Source organism: Solanum tuberosum, unplaced genomic scaffold (assembly GCF_000226075.1).
Source record: "Solanum tuberosum cultivar DM 1-3 516 R44 unplaced genomic scaffold, SolTub_3.0 scf00042, whole genome shotgun sequence".
Lineage (NCBI taxonomy): Eukaryota > Viridiplantae > Streptophyta > Magnoliopsida > Solanales > Solanaceae > Solanum > Solanum tuberosum.
In genome coordinates this window covers 1,169,488-1,186,825 of record NW_006238967.1, presented here as the reverse complement: position 1 = coordinate 1,186,825, position 17,338 = coordinate 1,169,488, and the positions used below count along the sequence as shown (strand labels likewise).

General features: G+C 36.7%; 1 protein-coding gene across 1 annotated transcript; it reads right to left on the bottom strand.

The window, feature by feature from the left end:
- Positions 1 to 610: 610 nt before the first annotated feature.
- Positions 611 to 4,039, bottom strand: LOC102577585 (Ran/TC4-like protein). The gene is given in 8 exon segments (NM_001288334.1): positions 611 to 872; positions 1,251 to 1,328; positions 1,419 to 1,598; positions 1,692 to 1,781; positions 2,199 to 2,316; positions 2,454 to 2,510; positions 2,855 to 2,924; positions 3,987 to 4,039. Coding segments are annotated over 8 exon segments (666 nt in total). The 5' UTR covers positions 3,990 to 4,039; the 3' UTR covers positions 611 to 802.
- Between the last annotated feature and the right edge of the window lie 13,299 nt (positions 4,040 to 17,338).

The following is a 17,338-nucleotide window of genomic DNA, read 5'->3' as shown; positions in this document are numbered from 1 at the left end:
TATTAATATAGAAATACCTAAACAACCTCTATGTGGGCAAGTAAGTATGTCAACCAACACATGCTTGCTTGTAGCCACTTCTATACATTAATTAATAAAGTAATGTTGTTCTGAAATTGCAATTGAAAGTTTTAATTGCACTTCAGTATTATTTCAATTTATTTTTTCATCATTTATCAAATTCTCAAATACTTCTAGTCTTCAAGTGAGATGTTCACTATCACCAAGACAAGAAAGTCAAAAAAAGGTGCATTCAGAGTAATCCAATTGACTTTCTACACATGAACGAATTGAGCAGTGAAGTTTGAAAAACCCCAACTAAATCCTGAAAGGGAATAAATGGTAAAATATCATGTCATACAAACGAAAAGTTATAAAAACATTTCATTGTATTGGGATAACACAACAACCACACCAGTGTTAAGACCAAACCATAATGCCTACTGCTTATCATATTTTGAATCCAAGGTTAAGACTTTCTGAAAAACCTAACAAACTAGTTACCATCACTATTCATTTCAGAGAAAATTGTCGAATATGTTACCAAGTAATATTATAACAAGCTCAAAAAAGAGCCTCGACAATGTACGCACTTACGCCAGGACCGGAATAGAACACTATCTAATCTAATACAACACAGCCTCACGGCCCCAGACAAACATATCTAATAACCAATCAATAATACAAGGAAGCAGCAAATAAATCCTCAAACCACAAAAACAGAAGTCCAAATATAGAAAATTTAAGGACAACGAAATGGAAAGGTGCAACAGTGAAACTGATCCGCTCTGAGCTATGCCTTCTATTCAAATGCTTCATCATCGTCATCTGGAAGTGGCTGATTAGCGGCTTGTTGAAGCTCTTCTTCATGCCTGAATAGACATAGTATGGTTAAAAATTAGAAATAGTACAATGAGAACAAAATTTCAAGCACAAGGAACCTACCACATCACAGAGACAGCAAGCAACAGACTAAACTTGCATGATCTAAACCTACAGGAACCTAATACTTATTCCTATTCTGTACGATACAAGGGTTGCTCATGATCAAAATCGACAGTTCTAACTATGATAAACATATTAAGATGCAATGGGCATTGTCTAACTTTATTATACGTATTAAGCAGTGAATATCTGATATTTTTCAGAGACTTGATGACAGTTCTCAATCCTATGGAATACGCATATAAAACGTCGATATTAGCAGAAGCACAAAACAATGAATCACCAAAAGTACACAGATATCTTACAGTGCCTGTGCAGCTAAGTCAATGTGTACTTCTGGGGGAGCAAGTGCAGGTGATTCCACAAAGTGAAGATTACCATCCCTACAAATGGGACAAGAAATTAGGTTCAATACATCAACAGTATATATGGCTTGAGCAAACAGGAAATATATTTATGTTTATAAGCATTACCCAGCAAGCTTTCTGGCAAGGTACAGAAAAGGCTTCTCAAAGTTGTAGTTACTCTTTGCTGAGATCTCATAGTATTGCAAATTTTTCTTCCTGTGGAAGGTAACTTGCTTAGCCTTAACCTGCCTGTTCTTGACATCAACTTTGTTTCCACAGAGAACAATGGGTATGTTTTCACAAACCCTGGAAGAAGCAATGGAAAATCCATTTCAGATTCAATTGCATATCATCAATTAAGTTGAGTATAATGCTGGCAGTCAATGAAGAGTTCCTCACCTGCAAAGATCTCTATGCCATGTAGGAACATTCTTGTAGGTCAGACGAGCTGTAACATCAAACATGATAATTGCACATTGCCCATGAATGCTGCACGATTGACGTAGAGAAATATGAGAAGCCAAAATACAGTCACCAAAAGCTTCAACCAAGACAACTAATGGCAAGGCAGTCATCCATGATTGACATAAAAAGGAATAGCAATGTATATGTTCAAATGTGATATCTCAGCTTAAAAGAGTTGCAATTGTGAGCACAGTTATACAAGACCACATTCTAGAAATACAAATAGTGGCATTTTCTGAATAACAACACATGTCATCAACTATTCTACACAGTCAGAACAAACCACCTAATTTCTGATATCTCTTTTTTCTGGAAACTTTGAAGTTTGAACTTTACAAACTATTAGGATATGATAGTAAAAGCTTTTCATCAGAAATAACATCCATCGAGCAGCAGAGACTTGCAGAAACTAAAGGTTTTAAACTGCCTAGAACCACTTACTAGTAACCATCTCTGAGACCTCCAAACTTCTCTTGTCCGGCTGTATCCCAGCAATAAAACCGAATCTTCCCACAATTTGTGAAGAAGTCTAGTGGATGAACCTCCACACCAATAGTGGCTGTATGAAAATGAAATTTAATAAATAATCGACTCATGAGAATCCAACAAAATAAGAAACATAGCAAGCCTATTGAATACGATAACAACCCAAATTATCGAAAGATTTTCTGTCAGTATAGGAAATCAAAAACTTACGTTCATATTTTTTCTCGAATTCACCAGTGAGATGCCTTTTGACAAATGTTGTCTTTCCTGGAAAACCATTTACAACAGGAACCATTAGGATACTCTAACAAAAGGAAGCAAGCCACCGATCTCAATGAAACATTCACTTCAATTTACAAAGATCAGAATGGATACAACAAATAACAGTTATCCCATAAATTTGCAGTGTAAACTCATAATGATTACTTAACTATTTGAAATAACTCTCATATAAAACCATTACAAATCAAAATTTCTCATTAGTCAATAATGTTTTTCAAATGAATGAAGAAATCAAAACAAAATATCTGCACGAAATCAAATGTTATACTGATATTCTCTTTGAAACAAAAGATGCTAGAAACAAATCTCAGTTAAACATAGAAACATACCAGTTCCTCCATCACCCACAATAACAAGCTTGAAGCTTGGATAATCTACAGTTTGCTGGTTCGGTAAAGCCTGTAATAATAAATTCACAAACACCAGAACAAGAAATCAGCCAAAACAGTTACAATCCAACACTCATCACATACCAAATAAAACTCATCTACATCTTCAATCAAAGTTAAAAACCAACTTCCTAGAAGAAAAAAAAGGAGACAAAACTCAACAAAGCGTATAAGCACCTCAATCTCAAACCTAAGTTGAGATTTGTTCCCGTCGACATGACACGGGGGATGGGGGTGGGGATTTTGATTTCTCAAAATAAAAGATAAAGCATATATAAGACACGGAAGATGGCATACTTCCAATCCTTATAAGTGTTTCCTCTTGGTCAACATTTACTATTTATAAATGTGTTCTTTCTCATAGAAAAAAGGAATAGTTTCTAAATTAATTATTAGCATGCTGGTTTTTAACAATTAATTTATGTTTCTTAACTCCCATCTTGGAGAATGAATGATTGAATTCTACAACATACCATCTAAGTTTTCCACAGGCTATATCTCAAAATGAAGAATACCTTTATAGCTCCATTTAATGATTTTGATTTTTTTTAGCAGATATGTATTTATACCCGGATCCATATAAATACAAATCTTAAAATTCAGATTTTGCCCAATCCTACCCCAGATACGCATCCTAAGTGTATACACACCTCAATCTCAGACTATTCAGGGTTGACTATACATCTCATCTAAATTAAGATCAGTTATCATTTCAATACTCATAAATACTTTGCGATTATACAAAACTCATCCAAGCAAAGCTAAATCCAACTTATAAACGAAGAGAAGGAACAACTTGACCAAAAAAAAAAAAAATTCTATAAACACTCAATCTCATCCTATACACAAATTTTCCTGTATCTAAGACTCTTCATTTCAATTAAGATAAATACTTTGTCCAAATTAAAGAGAACAACATACAACTAAAAGCCGAAAAGCACAAATTCGTCCAAATCAAAGCTCAAACACACAAAAAATCAACAAATCGTATAAACACCTCAATTCCAATTCTATTAAAAAAAACATGAAAATTAAACGCCATACGGAGTACAAAAATTGAAACTTTACTCACCATTGTCGAAAAGATGAGACGAAAAAATCGCAGCAAAGCTTCGCAAGAGAGAGCGGTAGGGTTTATTTTGAGAGAGAAGAAAAAGTAAAATGCGTAGGGTTTATAAATTGGGGAAATTTGCTTAAACTTGACGCCTTGGGGTCTTTTTTATATTCTAGAAAAGATACCAAATTTTTTAATTTCAAAATTGTATACTATCTTATTTTTTTGTGTCGGAAAATAAATAAAATAATTTTAAAATTTATTTTAAAATTTTATTTATATTTGTCTTACTTTTATAAGTTTTAAGCTAACTTCTACTATATGATAAATGACAATAAGCACACAGCTCCTCAACATGTCTGTGTCATCACAAAGGGCATTACGGTCTTCCCAATTATACAGCTTTGCCTGCCACGTGTAGCCCAAATCTTTTACCGCTATTACCTCGTCGCTTCGTCTTCCTCTGGTCAAATCCATCATTCATCATCTCTGTTGAAATTGTTTACCTTCTTCGCACCTCTTAATAGTTCGGCTTGTGCATAAAATTTTCGGGTGAGCGCTTTGCTCCTCTCTGACTATGTATAACTGTGAGTTCTATGTTTCCTCTTCATGGTTTGTCGCTTATTGTCTTTCTTGTATGTGTTTTATTTTTTCTCTTACCCTATAAATAAGCTTTAGCCGCCAAGTGTTTACCAAAATTCCTCATTGAATCTTATATACAATTTTGCGTAGCTGAGGAATTTTTTTATAAAGTACACCTGCTAATTTTACCGTCGGTTGAATATAATAACCACATTTTCAGGCAACAGAGAGTTTCTCAACGCCCAGAAACTATATCTATGATTAGTCAGCCGAGGATTTGTAATAAACTAAACTCCAATATTGGTTCCTTGGAAGAGCAAAACCAAGAAGTCCGGCAGCTTGTTGTTCATCACTATTAGTGTTAATCTATTTGTGTATCGACAAAGAAAACAAGTACGTAAAGCTAATTAGAAAAATTTACTAACTTTTAATTAATAGCGAAAGAATCTCATTCGCATGGTCATACCCTTTACGGCTTAGCTAAACTATTTAGCTCGTTGTGACTTTCTGTCACACTCCGAGCCTACACCCTGGACGTGACCGGCACTCGAGAACCATTATTGGCCCTTGATCTGGCTCAATACTCAGCGGAAGACTTATTCAACATTAGATGAACTCAAAAGTAAAGATTTTCTCAAACAGTCTCAAAATAGATAACTCAGAATATTATAAAGAAAACATTCAACTGGCCAAAAGAGGCAACTCAAGTCTTAAACATTTAACAATGGAAATGAAAAGAGTCCTCAAAATACTACTGTCTACGAAACCTCTAAATAATATGATAGACGTCGAAAAAAGACCCACGACATCTTAACAAAACTGAAAAGTAAACGGGGATCCTCCAGAAGCAAGGAGGCTCACCAAAGCAACTCTGGACTGCAAGTGGTATCAACGGAGCGCCTGTTGATGACCCTGGTTACATGTATCTGCATCATGAAAGATGCATGCCAAATGGCGTCAGTACATGGAATGTACGAGCATGCAAGGGGAACTCTAAAACAACAGATAATAATTCAATGTAATTAAAAATATGATAATAACTATTTTACTCTTAATTGGGAGATTCTCTAACCGACAACCATCACTATGAGCTATGTGATGATACAACGTATCGCCCATGCTGCTAGAATTGTCATATACCTTGCCGGAGTATAAGACATCCTCAACTAAGTGGATTCACTAAGTTATACATAAAAAGCAATAAGGAATCATCTAAAAAGTATGACCCAATACCCATGTTGGCATACATGGTTTATGAGGACTTTGAGTTGTCTGAACTCGTCCCCATATCGGTTCTCAATACTACTCCCAATAGATACTCAAAGATACTCAAACTCAGAAATACTCAACTCAGTTCAATATAAAGGAAACAATAAAGATGCATTATAAAGAAAACTTTTAAAACAATAGATAATAACTCAATGTATTTAAAAGTAAAATAATAACTCTTTTTACTCTTATTTGAGAGGTTTTATAACTGACAACCATCACTATGAGCTATGTGATGATACAACGTATCGCCCATGCTGCTAGAATTGTCATATACCTTGCCGGAGTATAAGACATCCTCAACTAAGTGGATTCACTAAGTTATACATAAAAAGCAATAAGGAATCATCTAAAAAGTATGACCCAATACCCATGTTGGCATACATGGTTTATGAGGACTTTGAGTTGTCTGAACTCGTCCCCATATCGGTTCTCAATACTACTCCCAATAATATAATTCATGCTCATATGTTTATTCCTCATCCTCAAACTTTAAGATTATTACTCAAATGGTTCTCTTAAAAGAGATAGTGCTCAAAAACTCCTCATGAACTCACTTGGAAATCAAAGTTTCCTCTCATTTTAAATGTAAAACATTTATTCTTGGGAATAGTTTATTCTCATATATTCATTATGAAAAATGAAACTCAACTCTCCTCATCCTCATACTCAAGTACTCAAGTCTTAAAACAAACTTTAAAAGTCTGCAGAAGACTTCTCAAAAATGACTCAAAAGAACTCCCTCGAACTTTACTCTTAACTCTATCTTGAATTTGAAAATGTGAATTCAAGAATTATGATTTGGATATACGGATTTCTCAATGATTAAATGTAGTTTGGATAGTTATAATCAGTAAGAGAGCAAGGATACGTTTTAAAAGAACTTAGACGGAACAAACGATGAAAAACAGACGGGGCAGGCAACCCTGGCACAGGGCGACAACCCCAAACTTCAAAAGCCCAAATCTGACGCACTGCAGGCGCCGCGCGCCAACCTCCCTAGCACATCAGTGACGCGTCGCAGCACCCATTCCCCAGAACTTTCTAACAAATTTTTCTTCTTGATTTTTTGCCCTAGTTCACCTAGAATCAATTGATCTCTTCCTAACCCTCTTAGATTTGTATACCCAACGTAAGTAAATGAAAATCTACTCAAATCTTCTCAAGAACAACCCTCAAACTCAAACACTCGCCTCAAAAACTCATCAAACTTCAATAATAAAGATTTAAGAATGAAACTTCAAGAAAACTCATTAAGAACTTCATTACACGAATTTTCATGGACGAAATCAAATCAAGAAACTCATGATCAGCGTGAGGGTGAACGAACCCATCACTATGAAAGCTTACATACCTCGTTAGGATCAAATCCTTGGCGAAATCCCTCGACGATCGCAGGAAAATCTTGAACGCTTGAATCTTTTCTCCCTTTTCTCCCCTTTGTACTTTGCCCTAACTTTCCAAGCGTTTTAGACTTTAGCGTAAACTGATTTTAATCAGCTTTGACTCCTAATTTGCGTGGAAAAATGTGTGGACTAAGTGGGGTAAGGAAAGACCAAAATACCTTTACATAATTCGAATGAATTTCCTTAACTGGATAGGCTGAACTCAAATGGGCATATCTCCCTCATCTAAACTTGGAATTTAGAAAACTTGGTGGCATTGGAAAGAAGACTCAAAGATCTTTCATTTGATATCTCAGGGGCCACCTAAATCATCATGTGCTGAAAGTTATGGTCGTTTAAAGTTGACCCAAAACTCACAATTGAAGACTAACTTGCACAAATATAACTTTGGCTATTTCTAATTTAGTTCTTTCTAAAATTAGCTCTTTCTAAGACTGAGGTGTTACAATATCTCCCCCTTGGGGACATTCGTCCTCGAATGAGATCACTCTAAATAGAACTAAGGGTGGTAATATCAAACACCCAGCTCAAACACCCAACATGCAATTTAACACAACATAGCACATCAATTTAAAGAGTGTTTTACAAAAGTCATTACCTTGGTCTAGAATTTCTCGGGAAGAAAAGAGATGTAGGTATCTCTTCTTTAGATCCTCTTCAGCCTCTCAAGTAGCTTTCTCAACAAATTGATGTCTCCATAAGACCTTGACTGATGTTACCTCCTTGGTTCTCAACTTGTGAACCTGACGATCAAGTATCTCAATGGGTATCTCTTCATAAGATAGGTTGTCCTTAATACCAATATTCTTAGTAGGTATAATAAGTGAAGGATCGCTCATACATTTCTTCAACATAGAAATGTGAAGCACCAGATGGACTGTTGCTAACTCTGGCGGTAGCTCCAATTCATAAGCTATATTGTCAATTCTTTTGGATATCCTATAAGGACCAATATACCGGGGACTAAGTTTCCCCTTCTTGCCAAACCTCATAACACCCTTCATGGGTAAAACCTTCAAGTAAACCCAATCATCCACCTCAAACTCCAAGTCTCTTCTCCTAACATCTGTATAGGATTTCTGACGACTCTACATTGTTTTCAACCTCTCTTTAATTATCTTCACTTTATCCATGGCTTGATGAACCAAGTCTGGTCCTATCAACCCAGCTTCACCAACCTCAAACCATCCAATAGAAGATCTACATCTTCGCCCATAAAAAGCCTCATAGGGATCCATCTAGATGCTAGAGTGATAGTTATTATTGTAAGAAAACTCTATGAGAGGTAAGTGATAATACCAATTACCCTTGAAATCGATCACACAAGCCCTCAACATGTCCTCTAAAGTCTGAATTGTACGCTCTGCTTGACCATCAGTCTGAGGATGGAAAGCGGTACTCAAATTCACCTTCGAACCCAAACATTTCCAGAAAGACTTCCAAAATTATACGGCGAATTGTGCACCTCTATCTGAAATGATGGACACCGGAACTCCATGAAGTCTGACTATCTCTTGAATATATAATCTGGCATGATCTTCTGCTGAAAAAGTAGTCTTTACGGGTAAGAAATGGGTTGATTTAATCATCCGATCTACAATCACCCAAATCGAATCATGTTGCCTGCGAGATTGTGCAAACCAATAACGAAATCCATATTGATCATCTCTCACTTCCATTCCGGAAGATCTATATTCTGAGCCTTACCACCGGGCCTTTGGTGCTCTACCTTGACTTGTTGGCAATTCGGGTACTTAGCAACGAACTCATCAATACACCCCTTCATACTATCCCACAAATAGAAATTCTCTCAAGTCACAATACATTTTTGTGGAACCGGGATGGATTGAATATCTGGAACTATGAGCTTCCTCGATGATACTCTCTTGGAGTTCATCCACCTTTGGTACACACAATCTACCTTAATACCTCAACACACCATCTCCCCCTTGTTCAAAAGCCATCACTTTTTGCTTATGAACACTTGCCTTCAATTCAAGAAAAACAGGGTCTAGGTCTTGTTTCTCTTGCACTTCAAACACTAGTGATGATTCAGTCACATTCATCACCACCACTCCACGTTCATTGGAATCCAAAAATCGGACTCCTAATCGTGCAAGTCTGTGCACGTCTTTGGCTAACTCTTTCTCGCCTTCCTTAACAGTACTAGCCATAGACAACCTGCTCAAAGCATCAGCAACAACATTAGCCTTACTTGGGTGATATAGAATACTCATGTCATAATCTTTGAGTAACTCTAACCACCTCATTTGTTTGAGATTATGCTTTTTCTGACCGAATACATACTAAAGACTCTTGTGATCAGTGAACACATTTGCATGAACACCATAAAGGTAGCGACGCCATATTTTCAAGGTAAACACAACATCAACCAACTCTAGATCATAGGTTGGGTAATTCTTCTCATGAATCTTAAGATGTCTAGAGGCATAGGCTATAACTTTGCCATTCTACATCAATACACAACCCAGTCCAACTATGGACGCATCACAATACACCACAAAGCATCGTGTACCTTCTGGTAGGGTCAACACTAGGGCAGTAATCAATCGCGTTTTCAATTCCTAACAGTTTTTCTCACAAGCTTCAAACCATTGAAACTTTGTCGTCTTCTGAGTCAACTTAGTCAATGGGGACGAAAACCCCTCAACGAACCTCCTATAATAACCAGTCAATCCCACGAAACTCCTAATATCAGTTGGAGATGTGGGTCTGGGCCAGTTCTGCACTGCCTCAATCTTTTGAGTATCAACTCAAATCCCTTCACCAGAAATAATGTGGCCTAAGAACTCCACTCACTCAAGCCAAAACTCACACTTAGAAAATTTGGCATATAACTCCTTATCCTTTAGAGTTTGGAGAACTACTCTGAGATGACTAGCATGATCCTCCTGATTCCTCGAATAAATTAGAATGTCATAAATGAATACGATAACAAACATATCAAGATATGGCTTAAACATTCTGTTCATAAGGTCCATGAACACTGCAGGAGCATTACTCAAACCAAAAGACATGACAAGAAACTCATAATGACCATAACGGGTCCTGAATAGAGTCTTTGGAATATCACTCTCTCTTACTATCAACTAATGATAGCTAGATCTGAGGTCTATCTTAGAAAAACACATGGCACCCTAAAGTTGATCAAAAAAATCATCAATTCTTTGAAGGGGATACTTTTTCTTTATAGTGACCTTGTTCAATTGATGGTAGTCAATACACATCCTAAGCGAACCATTTTTCTTCCTCACAAATAAGACCGGAGTGCCCCAAGGTGAGACATTAGGTCGAATAAAGCCCTTATTGAGGAGATCTTTCAACTGCTCTTTTAACTCTTTTAACTCAGCTGGAGCCATTCTATATGGATGAATATAGATAGGTCGAGTACTAGAAAAAATATCTATACCGAAGTCTATTTCTCTCTCAAGAGGAACTCCGGGAAAATCATCTGGAAAGACCTATTGAAACTCACTCATAACTGGAACTGACTAAGTAGGTGGTGTCTCAATACTAGAGTCATTAACTTGGACTAAATGATAGATGCACCCCTTGTAAACTAACTTTCTGGCCTTAAGGTATGAAATAAAACGACGCGTAGGCACTGTTGAACTTCTCATCCACTCAATAACTGCTCATTAGGAAACTGGAACTTAACTACTCGAGTTCTACAATCAATTGAGGCATAACAAGCATGAAGCCAGTTCATACCTACAATAACATCAAAGTCCACCATATCTAACTCAACCAAATCAGCCATGGTGTCCTTGTGATTGATAGAAATAGTACAATCATGATAAACTCTCTTGGCTAGAATAAACACACCAACAGGTGTGGAAACAATGAAGGGCTCAAGAAGTCGCTCAGGAAGGATATCAAATCTCCTAGAAATATATGGAGTCACAAAAGATAGACTCGCACCTAGATCAAATAATGTGCATACATCAAAAGTAAAGACTTTGATCATACCAGTGACAACATCAGGTGAAATCTCTTGTTCTTGGCGACTGGTGATAGCATACAGATGGTTTGCTCTTCCGCATGTCCTTGAAGTAGCTCATCTAAGTGCAGCCCTATCTGGCGGAACAACTGAAGAAGATTGGGCTCTATTGCCCCTATTACCATTACCATGTATGTTCTTAAGGCACTCTCTCATGAAGTGACCTGTCTAACCAAACTTAAAACAACCAGTGGAGCCATCTCGACACGCTCCTAGGTGGTTCCCACCACACTTAGCACATTCAGGAGTCCAGTTGGCCCCTTCTGCCACACTACCTTAGGACTGAGCAGGTCTAGCTCTAAAGTTCTGCGAATTCTGATTCTTGAACTCCACCTCTGTTCTTTGGTGTAGGTGCACTAGTAGATGATGGAGCGGGTCCTTTTAGCTTGTGTTGAAAGGATGACCGATTCACATTATTCTTTTGCTATCTGGACTCATTACCTGTTTTCTTAGCCTTCTTGTTGCAAAACTCTTCCCTATCTCTCAACTTGTCTTCTTCAACCTGTTGCACATGAATTAGAAGCCTTTCTATGCCTATATCTTCTATCAACATCACAACATTTTCCTCTTTGCTTGACAGACGAGACAATCCTGACACAAACAGACTCATCCTACTTCTCATATCAGCAACCATCTCCGGAGCATAACGGGAAAGTTGGGTGTACTTAAGGCTATACTTATGCACACTCATGATTCCCTTCTTAAGAGTAAGAAATTCTCTTACCTTTGCCTCTCTCAGTTCACGGGGGGGAAAACACCTTATGAAGGCCTCTTCGAACACAACCCAACTCACAATTGGTTCCCATTCAGCTCTACTCTTCTTCCATTGGTTGTACCAGACTCTAGCAATAATCTTCAGTTGGTATGCAGCTAGTTCCACACGCTCAACATCTGCAATATGCATCACCTCAAACATTTTCTACAACTCTCCCACAAAGTTTTCCGGATCCTCAGTGACACTTGAACCAGTGAAGTATGGAGGATTCATCCTTAAGAGCTCATAGATCCTGGATGTATTAGCCACATCCTATTGATTCCCTCTTTGTTGCCCAGCTTGGTTGGTCACAACTTGACTCAACATCCAAATAGCGTCCCGGAACTCACCATTAGTGACCTCTCCTTGGGGTTGCATTTATAGTGCATTGGGAACCCCTTGATCCTAGGGATAAACATTCCTCCTAGCAAGATGACCTCGAACAGCTCTTCGTGGAGGCATGATTTGAAAAGATACGCGCAAGCACGAATTAGAAAGAGATTTTTATAGAGTTGAACTCTATCGCACGAAAAGAGTATGAAAAAAGTGAGATAGTTCCTAAATGTAGTAGCCTCCTAATTATAAATGTGGTGCGCTTCACACTAATAAAGAATCTACATACACAACTTCATAAACACCCTAGGACTCTTGAACTTTATGATCTAATACCAAGTTTGTCAAGCCCCGAGACTACACCATGAACGTGACCGGCATTCGAGAACCATTGTTGGCCCCCAAGAGAAATCTTGGCCTGGCTCAATACTCAGCAGAAGACTTACTCAACATTAGATGAAATCAAAAGTAAAGATTTTCTCAAACTGTCTCAAAATAGATAACTCAGAATCTTTTAAAGAAACATTCAATTGGCCAAAAGAGGAAACTCAAGTATTAAACAATTAACAATGGAAATAAAAAGATTCCTCAAAACACTACTGTCTATGGAGCCTCTAAATACTATGATAGACATAGGGACAAGACCCACGACATCTTAACAAAACTGAAAAGTAAATCGGGATCCTCCGAAAGCAAAGAGGTTCACCAAAGCAACTCTAGACTGTGAGTGATATGAACGAAGTGCCTGTTGATGACCCTGGTTACCTTTATCTACAACATGAAAGATGCAGGCCAAATGGCGTAAGTACATGGATTGTAGGAGCATGCAAGGGGAACTCTAAAGCAGAACATAAACTTGAACTGATAAAAAAAGGAAGAATATACTCACCTCAACTCAATACAACTCAACTCAAGGATACTCAAAGATACTCAAACTCAGAAATACTCAACCAAGTTCAATATAAAAGCAACAATAAAGATGCATTATAAGGAAAGCTTTTAAAATAGCTGATAATAACTCAATGTATTTAAAAATACAATAATAACTCTTTTACTCTTAATTGGGAGATTCTCTAACCGACAACCATCACTATGAGCTATGTGATGATACAACGTCTCGCCCACGCTGCTAGAATTGTCATATACCTTGCCGGAGTATAAGACATCCTCAACTAAGTGGATTCACTAAGCTATGCTTAAAAATCAATAAGGAATCATCTAAAAAATATGACCCTTTATCCATGTTGGAATACATGGTTTATGAGGACTTTGAGTTGTCTGAACTCGTCCCCATATCGGTTCTCAATACTACTCCCAATAATATAACTCATGCTCATATGTTTAAAAACATTTCCTCATCCTCAAACTTTGCGATTATTACTCAAAAGGTTCTCTTAAAAGAGATAGTGCTTAAAAACTCCTCATGAACTCATTTGGAAATCAATGTTTCCTCTCATTTTAAATGTAAAACATTTACTCTTGGAAATATATGGTTTTCATATATTCATTTTGAAAAATGAAACTCAACTTTCCTCATCCTCATCCTCATACTCAAGTACTCAAGTCTTAAAACAAATTTTAAAAGATTGCAAAAGACTTCTAAAAAATGACTCAAAAGAACTCCCTCGAACTGTACTCTTAACTCTATCTTGAATTTGAAAATGTGAATTCAAGACGTATGATTTGTATATACGGATTTCTCAATGATTAGATGTAGTTTGGATAGTTATTTTTTACATCCCTACTTCTTCCAAATAAGGAGAAACGTCGTGGTGACTCAAAAAACAATTAATTCAATTCAATTTTAAAATTATGTTAAGAAAAAAAGAGTTGCTAACTAATTTTAGGTAAAAACTAGGAAACCAATTAATTAATTAACTAAAAGAATATCTACGAAACCAGTAGATTCTAAGTAAGGGGTTCAAGTGATTCTGAAGGGAAGGTGCTAGGCATCTTTCGAAATCCACAATTGTGGATCCCAATTGAATTCATTTTTTCAAATTGAGGAGAAGATAAAACAATATACAAGCAAAACAAACATGCGATATACACAAGTAATTAAACGAAACAATAATATCAAAAACGGCCTAAGATTTGCCTAACATCGATAATATATACAATAATGAATAGAAAATATAATTCAAACTCCTTTTGAATTGCTTCAATGAAAGCGACTCTGGGGTACCTATTTACGAAGTAGGGTTTGTTTCGACAAGGAATTGGTCGGAAATGGCGGAAGGGAGAGAGTTGTGTTGGCTTTTCACTGGAAACTTGTGAGCTCGCGGTGGTGGTGCTCTTGTTCGCTAGAACTGAGCTCGCTGGAGGTTCTTTGGGCTCTGGTTATTGCTCGATCTGCTGTTGGATGTTCCCTATTTGGCTTTCCAGTGAGCTTGAGCTCGATCTGAGGGAAAAAAGTGTGAAGGGAGAAGGGTGTGTTTTATGTTAGTTTGGCGATGGAGATCTGGCCGGTAGTTGTGGATTTGAAGCCGAAGAAAATTAGGAAAAAAAGGAAAAAAGATGGAGGTGGATCGGTTTACTGGTTTTGGTGGTCTTTTGGTGAAATCCGATGGTTTTCGGTGATTGTTTCGCCGAAAAAATAGGTTGGGGTTTTGAATCTGTTGGTCGGGAAAGGGGATCATTTGGTCGGTTGTTTCACCTGTTGTATGGGGTTACTTGGTGAAAATACGAGAAGGAAAAAATATGGGGGTTTTGGGTTTGCCGGAAAATGCTCCGGCGAGGGTGGTTGCCGGAAAAATATGAACACTAAAGAATTTCTTAAAGCCTAAAAAAACTGAAATTACCCCTAAATTTTATCTACCACCACTAACTTAATGACCAAGAAATAGGTTAAATAGATGATTGAAAACCGCTAATAGTACAATATCATTATCTTAAAACCATGGGTCAAAACCACTAGTTAATAAAATAAATGTGTATGAAATCTTATCTATATTTGAATGAATTTCTAGACTGTGCAAAATATCAAACTGAATATTAACAAATGTAATGAATAAAATGAATATTAAAAAATGTAATGAGTGTAACCAATGGCATGTAAAAAAATGTAATTCAACAGAAATAATGATTTAATCAAAAAAACAAATATTTGAGCGTAGTCAACCGGCTGTTACAATAAATAATGTAATTAAATTAACTGATAAAAAATCTTGAAATTTTCTTCTTAAAAAAAATCCTGAAATTTTGACAAATAAGGATAAATATCGATAATTTTTTTTATAAATTAGAAAAAAGTATTTTGAACTATTGAATAAATAAAACTTAAAAATTACGAATTTTGAAAATGTTAGGCCAAAATTGGGTGTCAACAGTTGTCCCTTTCGTTGGATATGATTGATGAAATAAATCATGGTCAAAGAAAATTGACAAACCCGATTTTGGCTAAACACATGACATTCATATAAAGCGTGGCTGGAATGTGGTTGAAGATGATCCTCAACTTGCTTCAAAAAGGTTCCACGTTGTGTTGCATCCTTGTTGGCGTAGTCCACACCTATGGCTTAATTGAGAATGCATCCTCTTGGACATTCTCGAAAAAACAAAGATAAAACTCATTAGTAGAGACAGAATTAAAAGAAAAAGGGTAGCATCTCTTATGATATGACGAATGAAAATGATCCATCGGTAGGATATAAATACATGTCCATCGATAGGACGAATAAAGATGATCCATCGATAGGATATAAATGCATATCCATTGGTAGGACGAATGAGGATGATCCATCGGAAGGATCTAAATGCATGTCCATCGGTAGGACAAATGATTAATGAAGATGATTCATCGGTAGGATGTGAATGCATGTTCGTTGGTAGGAAGAATGAAGATGATCCATCTGTAAGATGTGAATGTATGTCCTTGGATAAGACGAATGAAGATGATCCATTTATAAGATGTGAATGTATGTCCTTCGATAGGACGAATGAAGATGATCCATTGGTAGGATTTTTGCATGTCCATCGGTAGGATGAATGAAGATGATCCATATGTAGGATCTTTTGGGCAAAATAAATGTATGTCCATCGGTAGAACATATGAGAATGATCCATCAGTAGGATATATGTGAACACTACCACTTCCGGTAATAGAATATGAATATCCTTCAACGCCTGCCTTCTCCGACTTCAACATGGAATAGATATGGTGTACATCCTTCACCTCCGAATAGATGCGACTTAAAAATATTTTTTAACTCCAGTTTCCTCCTACTTCAATGTGGAATAGATATGGTGCACATCCTTCACCTCCGAATAGATGCAACTTAAATGCAAATATCTTTCAACGTCAACCTCCTTCGACTTCGACGTAGAATAGATATGGTGCATGTAACACCCCAGAAAAAATTTCGAACTAAGACTTGAACCATCCTTCATTGTGAGTAGGATTTTACCGAGGAATTAAAATTTCTTAAGTGTTAAGTTCACTAGATGTAGAAACTTGAGTTTCAAAAAGAATTAAATTGGAAATAGAAAAATCTGAAATTTTGCAAGTCATGCTTAAGTATGAGTTTTGGGTCGACTTCAAACAACCATAACTCCTAGTTCAGGATGAGTTAGGTGTGCTATCAGATACTGTAGGAAAGACCTTTTGAATTATCTTTCCAACGCCGCTGAGTTTGCTAAGTTTAGAGGTCAGATGAGTGAGATATGGCCTTTTTAAATTAGGTTGTCCAGTTAAGGAAAGTCAAAACCGGGTTTTAGAGGGGTAATTTTTGGTCTTTTCCTTACCAAAACAGATTTAATCGTTTTTAGTAATATTTTTAAGGGTCTAATTTGATTACTTATAACCCTAGTTTACGCCTAGGGTTTTAGTTGAGAGTTCAAGAACAGAAAAGAAGAGAGAATAGGAGAAAAGAGGAAAGGATGAAGGCGTTCATCGACGTTCTTGAGTTTAATTGTGGATTTTCGCCATGAATTTGATCCCTAAGAGATATGTAAGCTTCCATAGTGTTGGGTTCTTTCATCCACGCGCCAATCATGATTTATTCAG